The 20034-nt window shown below is 35.9% G+C and overlaps 1 protein-coding gene across 1 annotated transcript in view; it reads left to right on the top strand.

Annotated features, from left to right (window-relative positions):
• Positions 1-20034, top strand: part of LOC115889118 (N-acetylneuraminate lyase-like) — a 45430-nt gene that overhangs the window by 21802 nt on the left and 3594 nt on the right. The window contains exons 5-6 of the mRNA XM_030909052.1: positions 6478-6623; positions 9367-9538. Coding sequence (XP_030764912.1) covers positions 6478-6623; positions 9367-9538 — 318 coding nt within the window. The remainder of the gene's footprint in view (positions 1-6477; positions 6624-9366; positions 9539-20034) is intronic.

Genomic DNA, 20034 nt, shown 5'->3' on the forward strand with positions numbered 1-20034 from the left:
TCACAAACAGATGTTTTTGACAAAGGTAATTTTTAACTTGTTAGTATGTTTATTTGTTAGTTAATTTGGTATGTATCTGTGTTTTGTTGTATATCCTAAATCTTTTATTTGATCTTATACATTCATGTAAGTTTTATTATTTATATCTATTTTTAAGGTCTGATGATGGCTAAATAGTCGAAACCGGTCACTAATAAAGAATTTTTTGACAGTTTCGACTTTGAATTGAATATAACATTAAGTTTTTACCATGGGCCACCACTCTGTGAAAATGAACAGACTCTTTAAGATATTTATAGCAAAGTGCTTGGTACTTAGAAACACTCAAATTCTTCTGAATAGACTAAAAAAATATAGCAACATCTATCAAACTAAGACAAAAGAAAAATCAATATATTCATTTTCGTAATAGACGTAATATCTGAAATATATTCCTACAGTATAGTACCGTACAGTCGCGATTTTAAGAGCTCTAGGGGCCCGTAGTTCGGAAAAGTTCGAATCTTGTTCGTAAGGGCCCGGGAGGCTTGGGGCCCGTCGGTGACTTACCCCTTACTTATTGCACAGACGTTAAAATCGCCACTAGTGATCGAAATAAAAAACGCCGTCCAGTTGGCTTGGAAATGACAATCGATAACATTCCCCATAAATTTTACATATAAAATGCCAGCAATCTTCATTTCATAGCTATCACTGACGCCGTTTTTTTCGATCATACGATATAAATAAATAAAAACTAAACGATGATGTTGCCTATCATAATCACACCTATAGTCCTGTACTTTTTTAGTAAATGCAACGAACGGTGCCGAACACCGAGTGCGATTTTTCGGAGCAATTAACCTATAAAACTACATTTTTAATTTATAGGTTAATTGCTCCGAAAAATCGCTGCTACTTGTCACAGTGCTTTTATTGGAGCAGTCGCAGAGCGTAGCAGCTCCACAAAAATCGCAGACTGGCCCACCTCTAGCCCCCATGTTGATGGCGATCGAGCATGTAGGAATCGCAATCACAACAGATACCATCAAAAGTAAATTGCTTGATATGCAAGAAGAAAACTCTGGCAGTGTCGGCAAAGCAGGTGCCTTTGCAGCAAGCGGTAGTAACTTCAGAAATCAGTCAAGAGGTGGCAGTAATTCTAACAGAAAAGTGTCAATTAACAGTAGTAATCAATCTGTGGATGACCGGCGTGATTCTGACAGACGCCAAATTGACAGAAGTAAAATAATTTGTTTCAAATGTAAACAACCTGGACATTTTAAGTCGAAATGCCCAAATTTAAGTGTTTCTTCGTCGAATTCTTCGAAATATGCTTTCAGTGCTGTATTTTTAAGCGGAAAATACAATAAGAATGATTTTTATTTGGACTCTGGTGCGAGTAGGCATATGTCTCCCAATGAAAATGCATTATACAACAAGAGAAAACCAGACATTGAAGAAATTACTGTTGCTAACCACGAAAAATTAGCAGTGAAATGTTTAGGCGATATGGACATTTCTACAAGTGTAAAAGACACACAGAACAATATAACTGTTTATGGTGTTTTGTGCGTGCCTAATCTGACGACAAATCTTTTGTCAGTGAGTGAACTGATTGCTAAAGGAAATAGAGTGTCATTTAACCAAGAAGGTTGTTCGATATACAGTAGGAATAACGACTTGGTGGCTACAGCAACTCTAGTTGGAGGTGTGTATAAAGTAAACATGAAAGTTGAAAAATGTATGCTTGCAGCGTGCGATGACAGTGAACTTTGGCACAGGAGGCTTGCACACATAAATTGCCAAGACTTAAACAAGATGAAACACTGTGTAAGTGGCATGGAGTTGAAAGGAGTAGCAAGAATTGACAAGTCAAATTGTGTGGTATGTTGTGAAGGCAAACAAACCAGGCTACCTTTCCCAACCACAGGAACACGAAGCAACCAAGTGCTTGAAGTTATACATGGAGATGTTTGTGGACCTATGGAGACGATTTCTATTGGTGGCTCAAAATATTTTTTACTTTTAGTCGATGACTTTACAAGAATGTCATTTGTCTATTTTTTGAAGACAAAGGATGAGGTGTTCAAGTATTTCCAGGAATTTAAAACAATGGTCGAAAAACAACAAGGCAGAAACATCAAGATATTCCGCAGTGACCAAGGTGGTGAGTTCTGTAGCAATAAGTTCGAGAGATTTTTTCAGGAAGAAGGTATTATACACCAGAAGACGAACGCTTATACTCCTGAACAAAATGGACTTTCAGAAAGACACAATCGAACATTGGTTGAAAAAGCAAGATGTTTACTGTATGATGCAGGTCTACCAAAAAGATTTTGGGCAGAGGCAGTAAATACCGCTAACTATCTACGGAATAGATGCATAGCCAGTGGACTAAATGGAAAAACACCCTTTGAGAAGTGGACAGGGAAGAAACCGGATGTTTCAGGTCTAAGAATCTTTGGCAGTACAGTAATGGCTCATATTCCTAAAGAGAAGCGTCTTAAATTTGACAAAAAAGCTTGTAAACATATTTTAGTTGGTTTTTCAGATCATATCAAGGGTTATAGGATCTACAACCCAGACACTGATGATGTAACAACAAGCAGAGATGTTATTATACATGAAAACCTGAAAACCAATAAAATGAATGTTAGCTATGGCAGTGAAGTAACAGAGGAGTCAGTTGAAGTGGGGGAAAATAAGCAAAATACACAGGTTAGTGAAAACAGCTTACATAGTTCACTTGACAGTCTATATCAACAGTCAGAAGAACAATCTTCAGTTCATATGGACTCTACAGACAGTGACTATGAACCAGATGTGCCAGACACGACTTTGTCTGATCCAGAAGCAGCAAGACGATCTCAGAGGCCAAGGCGAGAAAAGCAGTTCACTGATTATGTTACGTATCTAACTACTGCTGAGCAAAATGAAAGTATTGTTCCCGAAGAAGTTCTAGTGACAGATGATACTCCTGTGAGTGTTCTAGAAGCCATGTCGAGGCCAGATCATGCAGAATGGAAGCGAGCTATTGAAGAGGAACTAGCTTCTTTTGAAGAAAACAACGCTTGGGAAATTGTGGACAAGCCAAAGGACGCCACAATAGTGAAGTGTAAGTGGGTGTTCAAAAAGAAGTGTGATAGTGAAGGTGATGTTAGATATAGAGCTCGTTTGGTAGCTAAAGGTTTTTCTCAGAAACCAGGGGTGGACTACAATGAAACTTTTTCTCCTGTAGTGAGACATTCTAGTTTAAGGTTATTATTTGCATTGTCTTTAAAGTTAGACTTAGAAATAACACATTTAGATGTAAAAACAGCTTTTTTGAATGGTTATTTACAGGAAATAGTCTACATGGAACAACCAGAATGTTTTGTAACTAAGGGTAATGAGAGTAAAGTGTGTAAACTGAATAGAGCCATATATGGTTTGAAGCAATCATCAAGAGCTTGGAATCTTAGGGTTAATGAAGTTTTATTAAAATTAAATTTTAAAAGGTCAATATTTGAACCCTGTATTTATACAAAAAAGGATAACAATCTCTTGACAATAATTGCTCTTTATGTTGACGATTTTTTAATTTTTTCTAATGATTGTAAAAACAGTAAAATTTTAAAAGAATGTTTAAGTTCTGAATTTAAAATTAAAGATTTGGGTCAAGTTAAACAATTTTTGGGTATGACTATTTGTAAAAAAAAGGATTGTTTAATGTTAAGTCAAGAAAATTATGTTAATCAGGTTCTTAAAAGATTTAATATGCTAGATTGTAAAAGTGTTACTACTCCAATGGAAAGTTTTGATTTTAATGAAAATAATTGTGATACAAATGTTAATAATTGTCAATATCAAAAACTAATAGGTAGTTTAATGTATTTAGCAGTATTAACACGTCCAGACATATCGTTTAGTGTTAGTTTTCTTAGTAAATTTAACAATTGTAATAACAGTTATCATTGGAAATGTGCAAAAAGAGTACTGAGATATTTGAAAGGAACAAAAAATTATGTAATTAAATTTACTAAGGATGATATAAATTTGCTAGGATATGTTGATGCTGATTGGGGATCAGATAAAGCTGATAGAAAGTCTTATACTGGATATATTTTTAAGCTTTCAGGTGGCCCCATATCATGGAAAAGTTCGAAGCAGAAAACTGTAGCCTTATCCAGCACGGAGGCAGAATATATGGCACTCAGTGATGCTTCTAAAGAGGCCATATATTTACGCAATTTAGTTTACGAGCTGACTGATAAATTGGATAGTGTAACAATTTTTAATGATAATCAGAGTGCCATTAAGTTATCAATGAATCCAATTTTTCATGAACGCTCTAAACATATAGATATCAGGTATCATTTTATAAGAGAAACAGTTGATAAAAACACTATTCAGTTAAAATATTTAGAAACAGAAAATATGATAGCTGATATATTAACAAAAAGTGTTGGAGGTACAAAACATATGTATTTTGTAAAGGGGTTAGGTTTAGAAAAAGGTTAGTTATTTTTATATTTTTGATAAGTGGGGGTGTTGGAATATTGTATCAAAAATTTAAATTTACCGGCACCCTAGCGGAAGTAGATGAGAATGTCATATGGGAACTGTGTATGGGAATTATGGGTAATAAAAAAAGTAGTCTGAAATAAAAGAAGGTGTGTGTTGTATCGAGTACAAAATAGGTCGTTTTGGTGTTTTATTTATCCTAAAATCTAATAATTTTTGATCCAATTATTTATGTGTTTTGTTTTTAAAGAAATACCCGCCAAAAATTTTGAATGTCCAGTTTGGTGTAGCAACGCGCCTACAAACAAGGGATAATTTGCCGCCGCCGCGCCTATTTTTCTTCGGTGCCCTAGGCAATAGCCTGGTTAGCCTATTGGGTAACCCGCCTCTGAGGGTGAGTCTTGAATAAGTGCAAATATTTTCAGAGCTTGTAGATCTTGATAAAAGAAACATATTTTCTCTTTACCGTTTTCCAAATAAGTCCAAAATAACCGAGTTATTCAAGTTTGTCAAAATAGTTTTAATATTTAAGTTTGATTTATTTTTAAATAATTTTGTGAGCCACCTGTTTTTTTTCTGTATTTGGATCCATTCTTTTAGTGTCGTAACCATAGAGTAAATCAGTAAGCATGGTAGATTAAGAAATTATACCGTGGATAAATTTGCGGTGAACAGGCAGTTCTAAAAAGTTTTCTAAAATATACAGGAAAATTAAAAAAAATGCATGCCTCTTTCGCGTTGTCTGCCGGAATTTTAGCGACAGGAAAAATGTCTGCCAATTTTCCACGTTTCTTAATAATAAATAAAAGCTATTTTCGCAATTATAACTCGTGTACCTTATAATATTTTTAGTGTCAAAATTTCACCCTTTCGATTGGCCGCCCCCGCTTTAAGCCCCTGGATCGCGCTGGCAGACATGACTATTTCATAATGGCTACACAAAAGGATACTTCACAAGAAAAATTAGCCATGTAACGATAAGGTTTTTTATGTAGCCATCTCTTAGGCTATAATTACGCTCTCCTTTATGCGTTAACATTTTTTCGGCAATTCATTAACATTTGAAATTGACATAACACAACACCGACGCCTAGTTCGAATTCCTTTTCACTTATTTTTTACTACCCGAAACAGCATTACATCGTACCAACCTCGTTCCTGAGTGTTTTACAGTCTCAATAACTGCACTAGCAAAAAACGAAAGTACTTAAATATTATGATAAAACCACGATTTCGATATTATTTTAATGCGATCACCATGACGGTGGCTTGAAATATGTACCGATAATTTCTGATTTCTGCCGTTTAAGCACTGCGGTCGGAATTGGTTGAAATCAACTGAAATGCACCAAGCCTATAAAATTAATATAATCAAATCGTTACTAATACAGAGACTGAATATTTGACAAGAATGAAGCTAGCTTCCCTTAAAGGACTAATAAAAGTTAGTTCTTTAAATTCTAGTATTGAATATAAACCGAGCGAGTCTCCATAGGTTCCGCCTATCAAACAAGGAGTCAGAGTTCGAGACCGGGTCTGGGCGAAGACTTTTATTTTTATTTTCGTTTATATTCTGATAGTATTAAATAATCCTGGTGATTCAAAAAAATATTTAATACTTTACTATCAGAATATAAACGACAATAAAATAAAAAAGTTTTTGCCCTGACCCGGTCTCGAACTCTGACTCCTTGCTTGATAGGCGGAACCTCTACGCGCTGCGCTATGGAGACTTGTTCGATTTATATTCAATACTAGAATTTAACAGACTAAATAAAAAAACTATAGGATCTTTTTCCGATGCGCACTATGAACGCAACGGGTATCGGCAGCCAGATGCTGTTCCAGAGAGCGTAGTAAAAGATATATCAAAGAGCCAGCTTTCTTAAAATACTTTCTCGAAAACGTTGCTAGCTCTTAGACTATATATGTTCCTAATTTGTACTTTTCAAATTTTTATCTTGTGTGATAAATGAACTAAATGTTTTTCAGTTAATATGGAACAATTTTTGGAGCAATCAGTGGGACAAATTCCTACATTCCATGGCATTAAGTATACTTCTAACGATTTAGCAGAAGGTTACAATGCTCTTAAGGCTGCTAATGGGAGATATGCAGTATTTTTAGGGGCAGATACGGTAAGTATTTCATTTCAAAAACGGACATCGTTCGGTTTTTTCCCTTACACTTCATATGATGAAACTATTTTTTTTAAACTGTTCAAAAAAAAGAAGCCACCAAAAAAGTTTTAAAAACTTTAAGGATTGCTGAGTTTTTTGGAAAAAACGGATTTTTTTGAAATTCAATTTTATTTTTTCCTGTCGTTACTTTATAGAAAATCAAAAAACTAATTGCACATTCTCATAGCCAGTTTATTAGGACTATCTGTCAGTATTTTTCGATTTTCAAATTAGCTGATAATTTGTGAGATACAGAGGCCAACTTAATTTTTTTAAATACGGACCTGCATTTTTTATTTCAGATTTTGAAAGGACTCGGTCTCCTGACTGCAATGATATGCCACACTTAATATTTTTTTTGTTTTGAACATTTGAACATAATTTATTTAAACTAATTTCAAGTCCGGCTCAAAAATTTTTTAGTATACAGGGTGCTACAAATTCGAGGTACGAGCATTGGTAACTCGGTAACCGTAATAGATACGAACATGATTAAATTGGGGCAAAGTTGCCGCTTTGGGATGTTCACCAAGATGCCATCAAAAAAGTTTTAAAAATATCAAGGATTGCTGAGTTTTTTGGAAAAAACGGATATTTTTGAAAATCAATTTTATTTTTTCCTGTCGTTACTATTTAGAAAATCAAAAAACTAATTACACATTCTCATAGCCACTTTATTAGGGCTATCTGATAGTATTTTTAAATTTTCAAATCAGCTGATAATTTGTGAGGTACAAAGGCCAACTTAATTTTTTTAAATACGGACCTGCATTTTTTACTTTAGATTTTGAAAGAACTCGCTTTCCTGAGTACAATGATATGCCACACTTAATAATTTTTTTTGTTTTGGAAATTTGGACACAATTTATTTTTGCTAATTTCAAGTCCGGCTCTGTTTTTTTTTAATATTTAATATAATCATCGTTAACAATATTGATAAGCTTTCAAACTTACCAATGACGTGGGATAAAACATTGAATATGGAAAATCAAATACAATATAACAAAATAATTTAAATATAATATATAATATAAACAATCAAATCATTTCACCGGAAGATGAATTGGAAATGGTAGATCAGTATAATGGCCAGCGAGATTCCTGGACCTGTCGCCAAGGGGGGGACATTACTTGACGTCATTTGTAAAAGTGAAATCAATACATCTCAACATTTACAATAAAGAACAAAGAGTACAAAATGCATTCGGAAGTATAAGAAGAATGTTCAAAGAGCTATAAATAAAATTGAACGAAAAATAAATTTGTGTAATAGGGAGGGTGGTAACCCTTTCGAACATGTGGAGCATTAGAAACTAGTTTGTAGAAATTGATTTATTTATAATAACTACGATTAATATTATGCATATTATTAGATCGCACAATGAGATTTCAAATTAACAATAAAAAAAGTTAAAAATAATATCTGTATATTGCTGACCTGGATATTATTTATTTGAATCTTCCAATTGTTTCGATTTTCCTGATTCTCAATGATAATTACCACTGATCAATATTGTTGCGATGAATATAATCAGATAAAAAACCAGATTAGGACTTAGGAAATTATTTTAAATAAAAATTAAGTAGTTTTGTTGTTATTAAGAGACCCAAAACAAAAAAGTATAAAGTGTGGCATAGCATTGTACTCAGGAGACCGAGTTCTTTCAAAACCTAAAATAAAAAATGCAGGTCCGTATTTAAAAAAAATAAGTTGGCCTCTGTATCTCACAAATTAGCAGCTAATTTGAAAATCTAAAAATACTATCAGATGCCCTGATAAAGTGGCTATGAGAATGTATAAATATTTTTTGATTTTCTCAAAAGTATCGACAGAAAAAAATAAAATCGATTTTCAAAAAAATCCCTTTTTTTCCAAAAAACTCAGCAATCCTTGTAATTTTTAAAACTTTTTTGATGGCGTCTTGGTGAACATCCCAAGGCGGCAACTTTGCCCCAATTTAACCATGTTTGTATCTATTACGGTTACCGAGATACCAATGCTCGTACCTCGAATTTGTAGCGCCCTGTATATTAGTAATTAAACTTTTCGTTACGTAATCGAGGGCGCGATTTTTAAATCATTGTTGCCAACCATGGACGTATTCAGCGCCGTGCTGACCTGACTAACTGGAATTTAAATTTCGCGCTGGGGATTCAGGTGGTAGCTCTGCTGTAAAAAACGTCAAGTTGTAGCATTTATTTATTCCCTGACATTGTCATTCGTTTTGACACTTCAGTTTTGTATTACGAGTTTTTGGTTTAAATAAATAGTGTTATGATTAAACTTGAAAATGTTTACTAGCAGACCTTGCAGTCGAACATTGTCCTTTTTAGAACCTCTTTTAGTGCGAAGTGTACAATATAGCTTAATAGCCGTAAAAAACTAATCGCAACTTTATTAGAATATTTTGAAAGGGAAACCGGTAGTAATGACCGTTTATGTCCCTGAAGAGCTCTTAAGAACGTGAGTTTTGCTGATAAATTTTGTAAATAATAACTATTTATATATTTATAATTAATTTATTTTTGTTTCCTAAAATATTTTGATTAAAAGTAAATATATAAAAGTGGACAACGCTGTGCTGGTCAAGCTTCATCGCGTGACTAAAAGTTTATTTTGTATGAACTGTATATTATTAACTAAAGACTGTAGCGTTTTATACACTTAATTTATTACCTAATAGATTTTAATTTGATTTAGTTGATAGAACCAGCTTTTGCTCTGGGCTTTGATTCCATTATTGCCACATCTCTAAACATTATTCCTGGACATTCAGTAAAAATCGTTGAAGCCATCCAGGAGAATAGAATTGCAGATGCTAGGGCAGTCCAAGGAAAACTTACCGCTGCATGCAAAATTATAACTAAAGATGGTATGTTGGATTTGTTAGTTTGTTTTATGGTGTTGCAAAGTTTATATCAAAATATATTTACGCAGTGTTTAATGGAAATGAATTTATTCAAAAATTTAATTTGAAAATAAACATACCCATCTTAAATAATAATTGAAAATAAAAATTATGAGTGAGTTAAGTATAGTCTATCTGACAAAATAATACAGGGTGAGTTTCCTACGATGTTCTCTATAGGTATCTCGGAAACTACTGGAGATAAAGAGTCGCTTAAATGGGGAAAGAATTGCAGTTTTGTGGGGTCATAAATATGCGCCTTTCAGATTTTTGAAATAGTTCATGGCTTATATATATACATATATATATATATATATATATATATATATATATATATATATATATATATATATATATATATATATATATATATATATATATATATATATATATATATATATATATATATATATATATATATATATATATATATATAGCCAATTCTGATCATTTTTAAACAATTACACTTAGTTAGCCATGGAAACAAGTTTAATCGTCTTTACTCTCATAAATGCGAAGCTGTCAGACCCAAACTTTGTAAATTAAAATAAACAAAAATTGTAAATATGAATTTTTCAAATGAAGAAAAGCGTGAAACGACATTTTATACATGCGGTCAAGAAAAGTCAATTAGAGATTCAAATAAAATATTATTTCTTAAAATAACACAATTTAATATAAACAATTTTTAACGCAAAACAAGACTCTTACACTTGGAACAGATTGGACTCAAAGTTTCTTCCCTGATCTGAATAAAGCTCCATGGGAACACCAAACCTGCAGATCCATTCTTTAACAAGGGCATCAGCAATCGTGGACGCTTCTTGATTTGGCAACGCGTAGGCCTCGACCCATTTGCTGAAGTAATCCATTACTACCACAATGTATTTGTTGCCATCGTTCGTCTCCGGGAAAGGACCAGCCACGTCGATCGCTATTCGTTCGAAGGGACTACCAACATTGTACTGGCGCATAGGGGCCTTTATGTTTTCCAATATTAAAAATTGATTTTTAAAAAATAATTCTAACTCAGAAAACCAAAGATTTATTTACTTTTAACTTATTTAATTAACAATAGAAAAAATTGATATGGTGACGGGCAGAGATTCGTTCTGCACTGCTGTCGATAGATCAATCCGTCGTTCGAAGTCCTGTCTTCGCTATTTATAATTAAAGGGTATCTTGCATCAGCACAAAGACATTATAAAGATAGACCGGACATCTCATTCATAAATACTCGTTGGAAGTGTATCAAACATTCCAATGTGTCAAACAAGGACAGAAGAGACAGAGAAGTCTAAAATTTCCGACCCCGGCAACTAGGCGCATTTGGATTGTTCTAATGGCCAGTAGCGTATCGTTTTTTGGAAGGAATTTAATTAGTAAAGTAAAAGTAAAGTAGTTAGTAAAATTTTTACTCCATATTAATATACTACATTAACACTTTTTCGTCAGATGAGTTTTGTCATAAGGTCTAATATAATAATATAATTAATATCCCATATATACTTATGTTAAAACGTTAGTAGGTAGTTTTCGAAAATCGCTCCAACGTCGATTTTCAATTTAAACTTTCAGTTACTTCTATATAAACTTTCAGTTACTTTTGAATATTTACAGGGTGACTCAAGTTTCTGAAACAGTTCTATATTAGGTTTGTGGTTGGTGACTTTTCTGTCAATTTTTTTTCAGAATATGGAGGCAATGGTAAAGCACATTTTAGACATTTTTGTAAACATAGGTGGCCGGAACATATTTTCAAACTAAAGTTGTAGATTTACCATTAAATTTCCATTCCAGAAATACCTAGGATTGCCACCTGTCCTTTTTTGAAAAGGACAGTCTTTTTGACTTTTTTTGACTTAAAAAGTAATTTTTATTTACGTATTTTGCCTGAGAAAATTACCTAGAGCAAACAGAAATATTCTTTTCGTCCAAATTTAATTAGAGATGTTATAAAACTTATAAATAATTTTTTCTTGTTTAGAATAGGCACATTATTTAGAACTTCCCGTTTAGTCTCAAACGATAGTTTAGGTTTTAGTTTTACCTTTTTTGATCTTAAAAAGAACTTTTCAAAATTAGTAATTAGTAACGATTTAGTTAGTTCGCAATCGATAGCTTCCTGTGAAGTACTGTGTAATAGTTGTTTAATCTTATATTATTAATAACTTCCTATACCTAAAATGAATATTTAATGAGAAAATTGTGTTTTTTTTGAAAATATAAGACAAGATTTGACTTTGGGTCTTCTTCTTGTATTATGATGGCTCTGATACGAGGCAATTACCTTTTAGTCTCTCAATAGAAGGCATTTATCATTAAAAGTATCAAATCTGTGTGCTACAGTATGGGATTTCTGTCGCATAATATTGAATATTACGTTTATTTACAAACCCATTACTTTTAAAGGTAGCTTCATCAGACAATCAAATTTTAGAAAAATATCTGAATCTTCATGAACTGTATTAAGCATATGTATTGTGGTTTGAATCACCGTGTATGTTGACAAACATATTTTGAAAATGTGCGACAAACCAAAAACGTAATAGGTAAAAAGCTTTTTTGGAGGCCTGGGTCACTCTGTATATAGGTATGTATAAAACTAGTAGCCTAAAAATTATTTACAATTCGTCCCATTTAAAAAAAAAGGTAAACACACCGTACAAATAACTCTAGGAAGAGGTATTTGTACGGTGGTAAAAAATTGTTTAAACGAGGCCGAAGGGGCAGATATAATAATGCAATAAAATGTAGAAAAGGGCGGGTAAACACCTACGTATTTGTTGAGCAAAATTCCTTTAGAATATCGTATATAATGACCAAAATATGACGCAATTTTAAGAAAAAAATGTCACTTTCTGGCTTATAATAAAGTTTCAAATGCAACGTTTATATTCAAATTTGTTATGATCTACAACAGTTAAGTAGTAATTGAGTCGAATAATAATTCAATTACCGGCTACTACGTTCCTGTTTTAATAGCTCAAAATTCAACAAATATAATTAGAAATTATTTTAATTGTGAGAGGCTCCCTTGTGGGACGCCTATGTACGGCGATTACGGCGCGGCGGAAACAATACCTACCTGTGAAAAGACAAATTCGGGTAATTTGAGCTTATTTTTTCACACATTTGACACTGTCGTACCATATTGAAAATTCGCAGATTCAAAAGTACGTTAAACAAAAAGCAAAAACTACTGAAAACACTGAAAAGTTCACTTCGGACTTGATTCCGACTACAAACACACCGTAAGCTAAACGTAGTACGCTATAACGGACCAATGGTCGTTGCGAGGGGTGGTGGGACGGACGGCTCATTTTCATTCTGGAAGACTAGCAGCGACGTTGCCAATAGTTCTAGACGTTTCAGCACATTAAACAATAAACATGTCCTTTAATAGTAACGCATATATCCTCTGGTTAATCACGCATACATCTTTAAAAATAAACTATTAATTTAATTAAGAAATTGAGATTTATTGATATCCGGTGAAGGTTTTAAAGTCACCTTTTCTACAAATCAAACTAAGCAGATAGGCGCAAATTTGAGATGTGGCAATGTCGCCTTCTCTATCTCATTTGGTTTTTACAGTACGTAGTCAACCTCCGATTGTTTGATCGGGTTAAAATGCACAATGTGATATCTGTTCTTCCTAAATCTATGCATCAGCATTATTGAACAATGAAGGCTGGATACATAACTGGGCTTTACCACGCTTTTGTGGCCCATTAATGGCTGCGCAAATGTCACATTTCTTACACCAGGCCCTCACATCTTCTTTGCAGTTCACCCAGTAGAACCGTTCACGCAGCTTGCCAAGTGTCTTGGTAACACCAAGATGTCCACCGCTGGTTCCATTGTGAACTTCCGCCAAGACTTCCGGGACCCTCTTCTTTGGAATGACGATCTGCCTTCTCTCTTCTTGTCCCTCTGGTCTCTCAATCACGGCGAAGTAATCCGTTATCTATTACCAATGAATTCAGCTGGGACCAGTACGATTTCACGTTCGGCGAATATCTGCAAACTTCCTCCCACGTTGGTCTCTGGTCCGCGTTTTTCCAGTTAATCACCAAGCCCAACTCTGGATCACTGATTGATATATATATATATATATATATATATATATATATATATCTCTACTATATATATATATATATATATATACTCTATATATATATATATATATATGCCAATTCTGATCATTTTTAAACAATTACACTTAGTTAGCCATGGAAACAAGTTTAATCGTCTTTACTCTCATAAATGCGAAGCTGTCAGACCCAAACTTTGTAAATTAAAATAAACAAAAATTGTAAATATGAATTTTTCAAATGAAGAAAAGCGTGTAGGATTATTGGTTCAACTTTTCTTGACCATACATTTTCGAGGATACGTTGATCGGTGAATGTTACGTTTTTTAGAAAACGGTTTTTAAGACATGTTAGAAAAGTTAAATTTAGTTATAGTCAATTTTTATCTTTCTTGACTAATTTCACTTATTCTGTTATGATTTATAACTTATAAAATGTCAGAATATATTACTAAACGGTTCTTTACAATTTACATTACACAAACTAATAATTAAAAAAATAATATCACTACATACATTTTAAGTTATTTTAGAAAATGTTCAAAAAATCCGCCCATGTTTTGAGTTGCATCTTTTTAAAACTGAATTACTACTATACTAATTGTTGCGGACCCGTACCGTGTGAACTCGGCCTTCGGCTTGGGCACTCGGCTATGACTCATACGCCGGCGACGCCGACCTTCTAGAACGGCTAAGAACCTTAGATCTAAGAACTGACGGGACAAATCTGGATTGTCTGCTGCTCTCATATATAAGCAGACACCTGAGGCCTGAGGAAGATAGAGAAAAACAACCGGTCGACGCGTACAGTTACAATCGCCGAGCTAATTCAAAATAAATTCCTGTTAGATAAATAGTTAGATAAATTGTAAATAATGTTGCGAGCCGGTGTGGACTCGACCTAACCTCACAATATGGCCCGCCCTCGGATAACCTTAACATCGCATAGACACCGCAATGATTCATTCGTTCGAGAAAAATCGAGTCCCACTGGAATGGACTAGTACATACGAGAACATTCGAAAACCTTCTCTACGCACCTAACGATCTATGGACAATTCTAGAGTTCTTTACCTGTCGGTATAAAAGCCGGCGGCGGTAGCCTACAGAGGACAGTTATAAATATACCAGTGCAGTTGACGCGCGAAAATTAAAAATAAATTCTTAGTTATAAATCGTTTGTAAATAGTTCTATAAGTCTTTTATCGTTATTGTTTTTGTTAATTAGTGTTAAATAAATAGTGTTTAAATAAATTGTGACTTTCTATCCACACGGAACCGACGAAAAACGTAACAATTGGTGTCAAGTGTGGCGTGTGTGATAGACTAGAGAAATAAAAAGACTGACGATGGCTCCGAAAAAATTATTTTTTATAAGACCTGAAAGTGTCGGAATTAAAATGCATACTGGAAGAGAGAGAATGCGAGACAGATGGAAAGAAAAGCATCTTGCAAGCTAGACTGAGAGACGTTTTGGTGGAGGAAGGTGAGGATCCTGACACATTTTACTTCGAGCTGGAAGGTGACCTTGACTCGTCATTGAAAAATTTACAAGACAATTTAAACGACAATTTGAATAGTAAAATAATTGACTTGGAAGTTAATTTAGAAGAAAATCAGTGATAAAAAATTAATATTTTTAGAAGATAAGATCATAGAAAATTCTAAAGACATACAGGCCAGCTTTAATAATAAAATAATTAATTTAGAAGAAAGATAACAGAAATTATAGAGAATTCTACGGAACTACAAGACAAAATAACACCATTGAGGACGATGTAAATAAAAAAATCGAAATTTTAAAACAAGAAATAGAAAAGGCCAATTCACCAAAATGTCAAAAAACATCGGAGGCACCGAAACTAGTCAGAAAATAAGTATATCTCAAAGTCAGTTATTAAGCCTCACAGTTTGACTGAAAAACCTCTTGGGCCAATTATTTTTTGCCAGTTTGAGGCGGCTGCGAGAGCGAACAGATGGACAATCGCTGAAAAAGGCTACCGCGCTTTGACTGTCGCACTGCGAGAGATGCGACTGATATTCTGCAGACATTGTCACCATCGGAACAGGGAGATTATCAGCAATTGGTACGACATTTAGAAATGAGGTACAGCCAAGCTCATTTTGGGACATGTCTATCATTCCCAGCTAAAGATCGCATTCAAAAAGTCAAATGAGTCTCTGCAGGAGTTTGAAGCCGACGCTGTGGCCGCCTCGTTCGCCTTGCGTACCCTGCTATGCCGAAAATGTTATGGAGCGCTTAACAGTACAGGCTTTTATTGATGGTTTACGTGACAACGAGACAAGGCAAACACTTCTTTTAAGCTCATCCAACGCATTTGGGGAGACGCCTAGCACGTGCCCTGGAATTTGAGGCCGCGAAAGAGATGCTCTAGGTCTCTAAGGTTGTACGGGCTGTTGAGGGGAGAGTTCCGACGATTCCAAAGTGGAAAGGATTGTGCGGAAAGTACTGGATCAGTATATGAGCAAGAAGGGGGACCAATTCGCTGTTTGGAATTGTGGACAGATGGGAAATCACGTTGCAAAGGAGAGAAAGAAGTGAAAGTCTTAAGGACTTGACTGTGGTTGATAGTTGGCAAACCGAAGATCTTGCAAATGACCAAATCAGTGATCCAGAGTTGGGCTTGGTGATTAACTGGAAAAACGCGGACCAGAGACCAACGTGGGAGGAAGTTTTGCAGATATTCGCCGAACGTGAAAATCGTACTGGTCCCAGCTGAATTCATTGGTAATAGATAACGGATTACTTCGCCGTGATTGAGAGACCAGAGGGACAAGAGAGAAGAGAAGGCAGATCGTCATTCCAAAGAAGAGGGTCCCGGAAGTCTTGGCGGAAGTTCACAATGGAACCAGCGGTGGACATCTTGGGTGATACCAAGACACTTGGCAAGCTGCGTGAACGGTTCTACTGGGTGAACTGCAAAGAAGATGTGAGGGAGCCTGGTGTAAGAAATGTGACATTTGCGCAGCCATTAATGGGCCACAAAAGCGTGGTAAAAGCCCCTATGCGCCAGTACAATGTTGGTAGTCCCTTCGAACGAATAGCGATCGACGTGGCTGGTCCTTTCCGGAGACGAACGATGGCAACAAATCCCCATTGTGGTAGTATTGGATTACTTCAGCAAATGGGTCGAGGCCTACGCGTTGCCAAATCAGAAGCGTCCACGATTGCTGATGCCCTTGTTAAAGAATGGATCTGCAGGTTTGGTGTTCCCATGGGCTTTATTCAGATCAGGGGAAGAAACTTTGAGTCAATCTGTTCCAAGTGTAAGAGTCTTGTTTTTCCGTTAAAAATTGTTTATATTAAATTGTGTTATATTTTAAGAAATAATATTTTATTTGAATCTCTAATTGACTTTTCTTGACCGCATGTATAAAATGTCGTTTCTAGACGATGCGGTTTGCATTGTTGATGATTATTTTGACTGACGTCGCCATTTATCCAAAATATTAAATTCAGATTATAATTGTGTGGAAAATATTTCTGGGACTGAATAGAAGGAATGAAGTATTATACAGGTGAGTGTATTTTGTTCACTCACGGGCATAACTAAGGATTTGTATGAGAGTAGTTTAATATTATTTAGTTAACAGTTATCCACTGAGCTTTAGTAGTAGATAGAAGGGTATTTTAGTACTATTTTTTGTGTGTGTGTGTTTTATAGTAGACAAGTATTTATCAAAGGGCATTTTAATATTGTTTAGTTGAAAGATAGATGTTTATCAAAGAGTGTTTTAGTGTTATTTATTATAGATACGTAATGGACAGCTATTTATCAAAGAGTATTTTAGTAATATTTATTGGGTGTGATTTATAGTACCTGGCAAATTATCAAATGGTGTTTAGTATTATTATTTTGGAGTGTTTTATATTTTAACGTATGACCCAAATTGTTTAACAACAATATTAAGCTATGTCGCTTTGTGGCCATCCCTTTTGTGCGTGGGAAAGACGCCTTGTCGCTTAGCTGCGGAACAACAATAATAAGCTATGTCGCTTTGTGGCCATCCCTTTTGTGCGTGGGAAAGACGCCTTGTCGCTTAGCTGCGGAACAACAATAATAAGCTATGTGGTTTTGTGGCCATCCCTTTTGTGCGTGGGAAAGACGCCTTGTCGCTTAGCTGCGGAACAACAATAATAAGCTATGTCGCTTTGTGGCCATCCCTTTTGAGCGTGGGAAAGACGCCTTGTCGCTTAGCTGCGGAACAACAATAATAAGCTATGTCGCTTTGTGACCATCCCTTTTTGTGCGTGGGAAAGACGCCTTGTCGCTTAGCTGCGGAACAACAATAATAAAAGCTATGTCGCTTTGTAATCCCCCTTTTGAGCGTGGGAAAGACGCCTTGTCAGCAGCTGCGGAAAAACAATATTATGCTATGTCGCTTTGTGGCGCCATCCCTTTTGAGCGTGGGAAAAGTGCCTTGTCGCTTAGCTGCGGAACAACAATATTAAGCTATGTCGCTTTGTGGCCATCCCTTTTGTGCGTGGGAAAGACGCCTTGTCGCTTAGCTGCGGAACAACAATATTAAGCTATGTCGCTTTGTGGCCATCCCTTTTGTGCGTGGGACAGACGCCTTGTCGCTTAGCTACGAAACAATATTAAAATATTTAACTATTTTATATACTCGATTATGGTGATGTGATCATATTGCGTTTTCAGTGATGCTCAAGTATATTTTATTTTTATAGATTGCAAATTGCGTGATCATAGAAGTGAGAGCATTACACAAGTGTCCCGGCATCTAAGGTGAGTTTAGCTTCTTTTGTTTATGTTGTTTGAATATTAAATTGATATTAACACCATTCATATATTATGCTATATAAACAAAAAAAAATATTATATTTTTCTTACTCGCTCTTACACAAGGCGTCTGTGAAGTCCTGAACATCCGCAAGACCAGGACGACTGCTCTACATCCACAATCCGATGGGATGGTTGAACGCATGAACAGAACTATAAACCGTTATCTGGCCAAAGTAGTCTCTGACCACCAAAGAGACTGGGACAAATTTCTTCACCTGTTCCTGTTGGCCTACCGTTCATCCGTCCAAGAATCTACAGGGCAAACTCCAGCCAGCATCGTTATGGGACGGGAAGTGCGTCTACTCTGTGATCTGAAATTTGGTTGCCGACCGGGAGAAGAAGTCACCGGAGAAGATTATGTCCACACCCTACGTCAAAGGATGGACGACATTCATCAGAGAGTCCGCCTCAATATTCAAAGTGCTAGTGATCGAATGAAGGAACACTACGACATCCAAGCTGAACATGGAGGATACCAACCAGGGAAGTTGGTGTGGCTATACAACCCGCAGAGACGTCGTGGGTTATCTCCGAAAGCTTCACAATCCTCGTGGGAAGGGGCCATACGAAGTCATGGATAGGATTAATGATGTCGTATACCGTATCAGAAAATTTGCCAAAAAGGAAAACCGAGGGTAGTCCATTTCAACCGTTTGAGCCCTACCAAGGCGAAATAGAAGATCGTGCTGGGACCGTGAGAACCTGCAGATCCCCTGATTCGGAAGGAGATGTCTTTTGACGATTTCATGGCCCGATACAACAGCAGTGAGAAGGCTCGCCCTATGGCGTAACCAAAAGAAGATCAACGAGACCTCTTTTCCGTGCCTCCTGATTATTCGCTCGCTCATTGTGGCTCGAGATTTGCCGGATGTTCAGAGGAATCGCTGCGACGTTCAATGAAGTTTGGGCGTGTCGGAGAACTACGCCGACAGGATCAGAGGTTGGAAGCGTCTTGAGGCTAACCGACAAGGCATGGTCAAGCAAGGCACATCTTCTACCTGGTCACCAAAGGAATGGTCCCCGAGTAAGCCGACTTATCTCTAATCTATGGAAGAGCCCTGATTGAACTGAGAGAAGCCCTGCTAAACAACAACATTGCACGATTAGCCATTCCGAAGCTGGCGTGTGGACTCGATGGTTTGAGTTGGCGTACAATCCGGAACATGATTGAAGTCTTGTTCAGATTTACGGGGGAATCGAGATCCTCGTTTGCTGCTACAACCCAAAGCTGAGATCGGGAGGAGAAAACTGTAGACTGCTATATCTACCAGACTTCGCAATGTACCAGGGAGCCAGGTTTACCAAATACTTTCATTCACCGTATACATCGGGACGAGCATGTGCCCCAAGAAGGGGGCAGTGTTGCGAGCCGGTGTGGACTCGACCTAACCTCCACAATATGGCCCGCCCTCGGATGACCTTAACATCGCATAGACACCGCAATGATTCATTCGTTCGAGAAAAATCGAGTCCCACTGGAATGGACTAGTACATACGAGAACATTCGAAAACCTTCTCTACGCACCTAACGATCTATG

The sequence above is a fragment of the Sitophilus oryzae genome, unplaced genomic scaffold, assembly GCF_002938485.1.
Source record: "Sitophilus oryzae breed Bouriz unplaced genomic scaffold, Soryzae_2.0 scaffold_810_pilon_pilon, whole genome shotgun sequence".
NCBI classification, from domain to species: Eukaryota; Metazoa; Arthropoda; class Insecta; order Coleoptera; family Curculionidae; genus Sitophilus; species Sitophilus oryzae.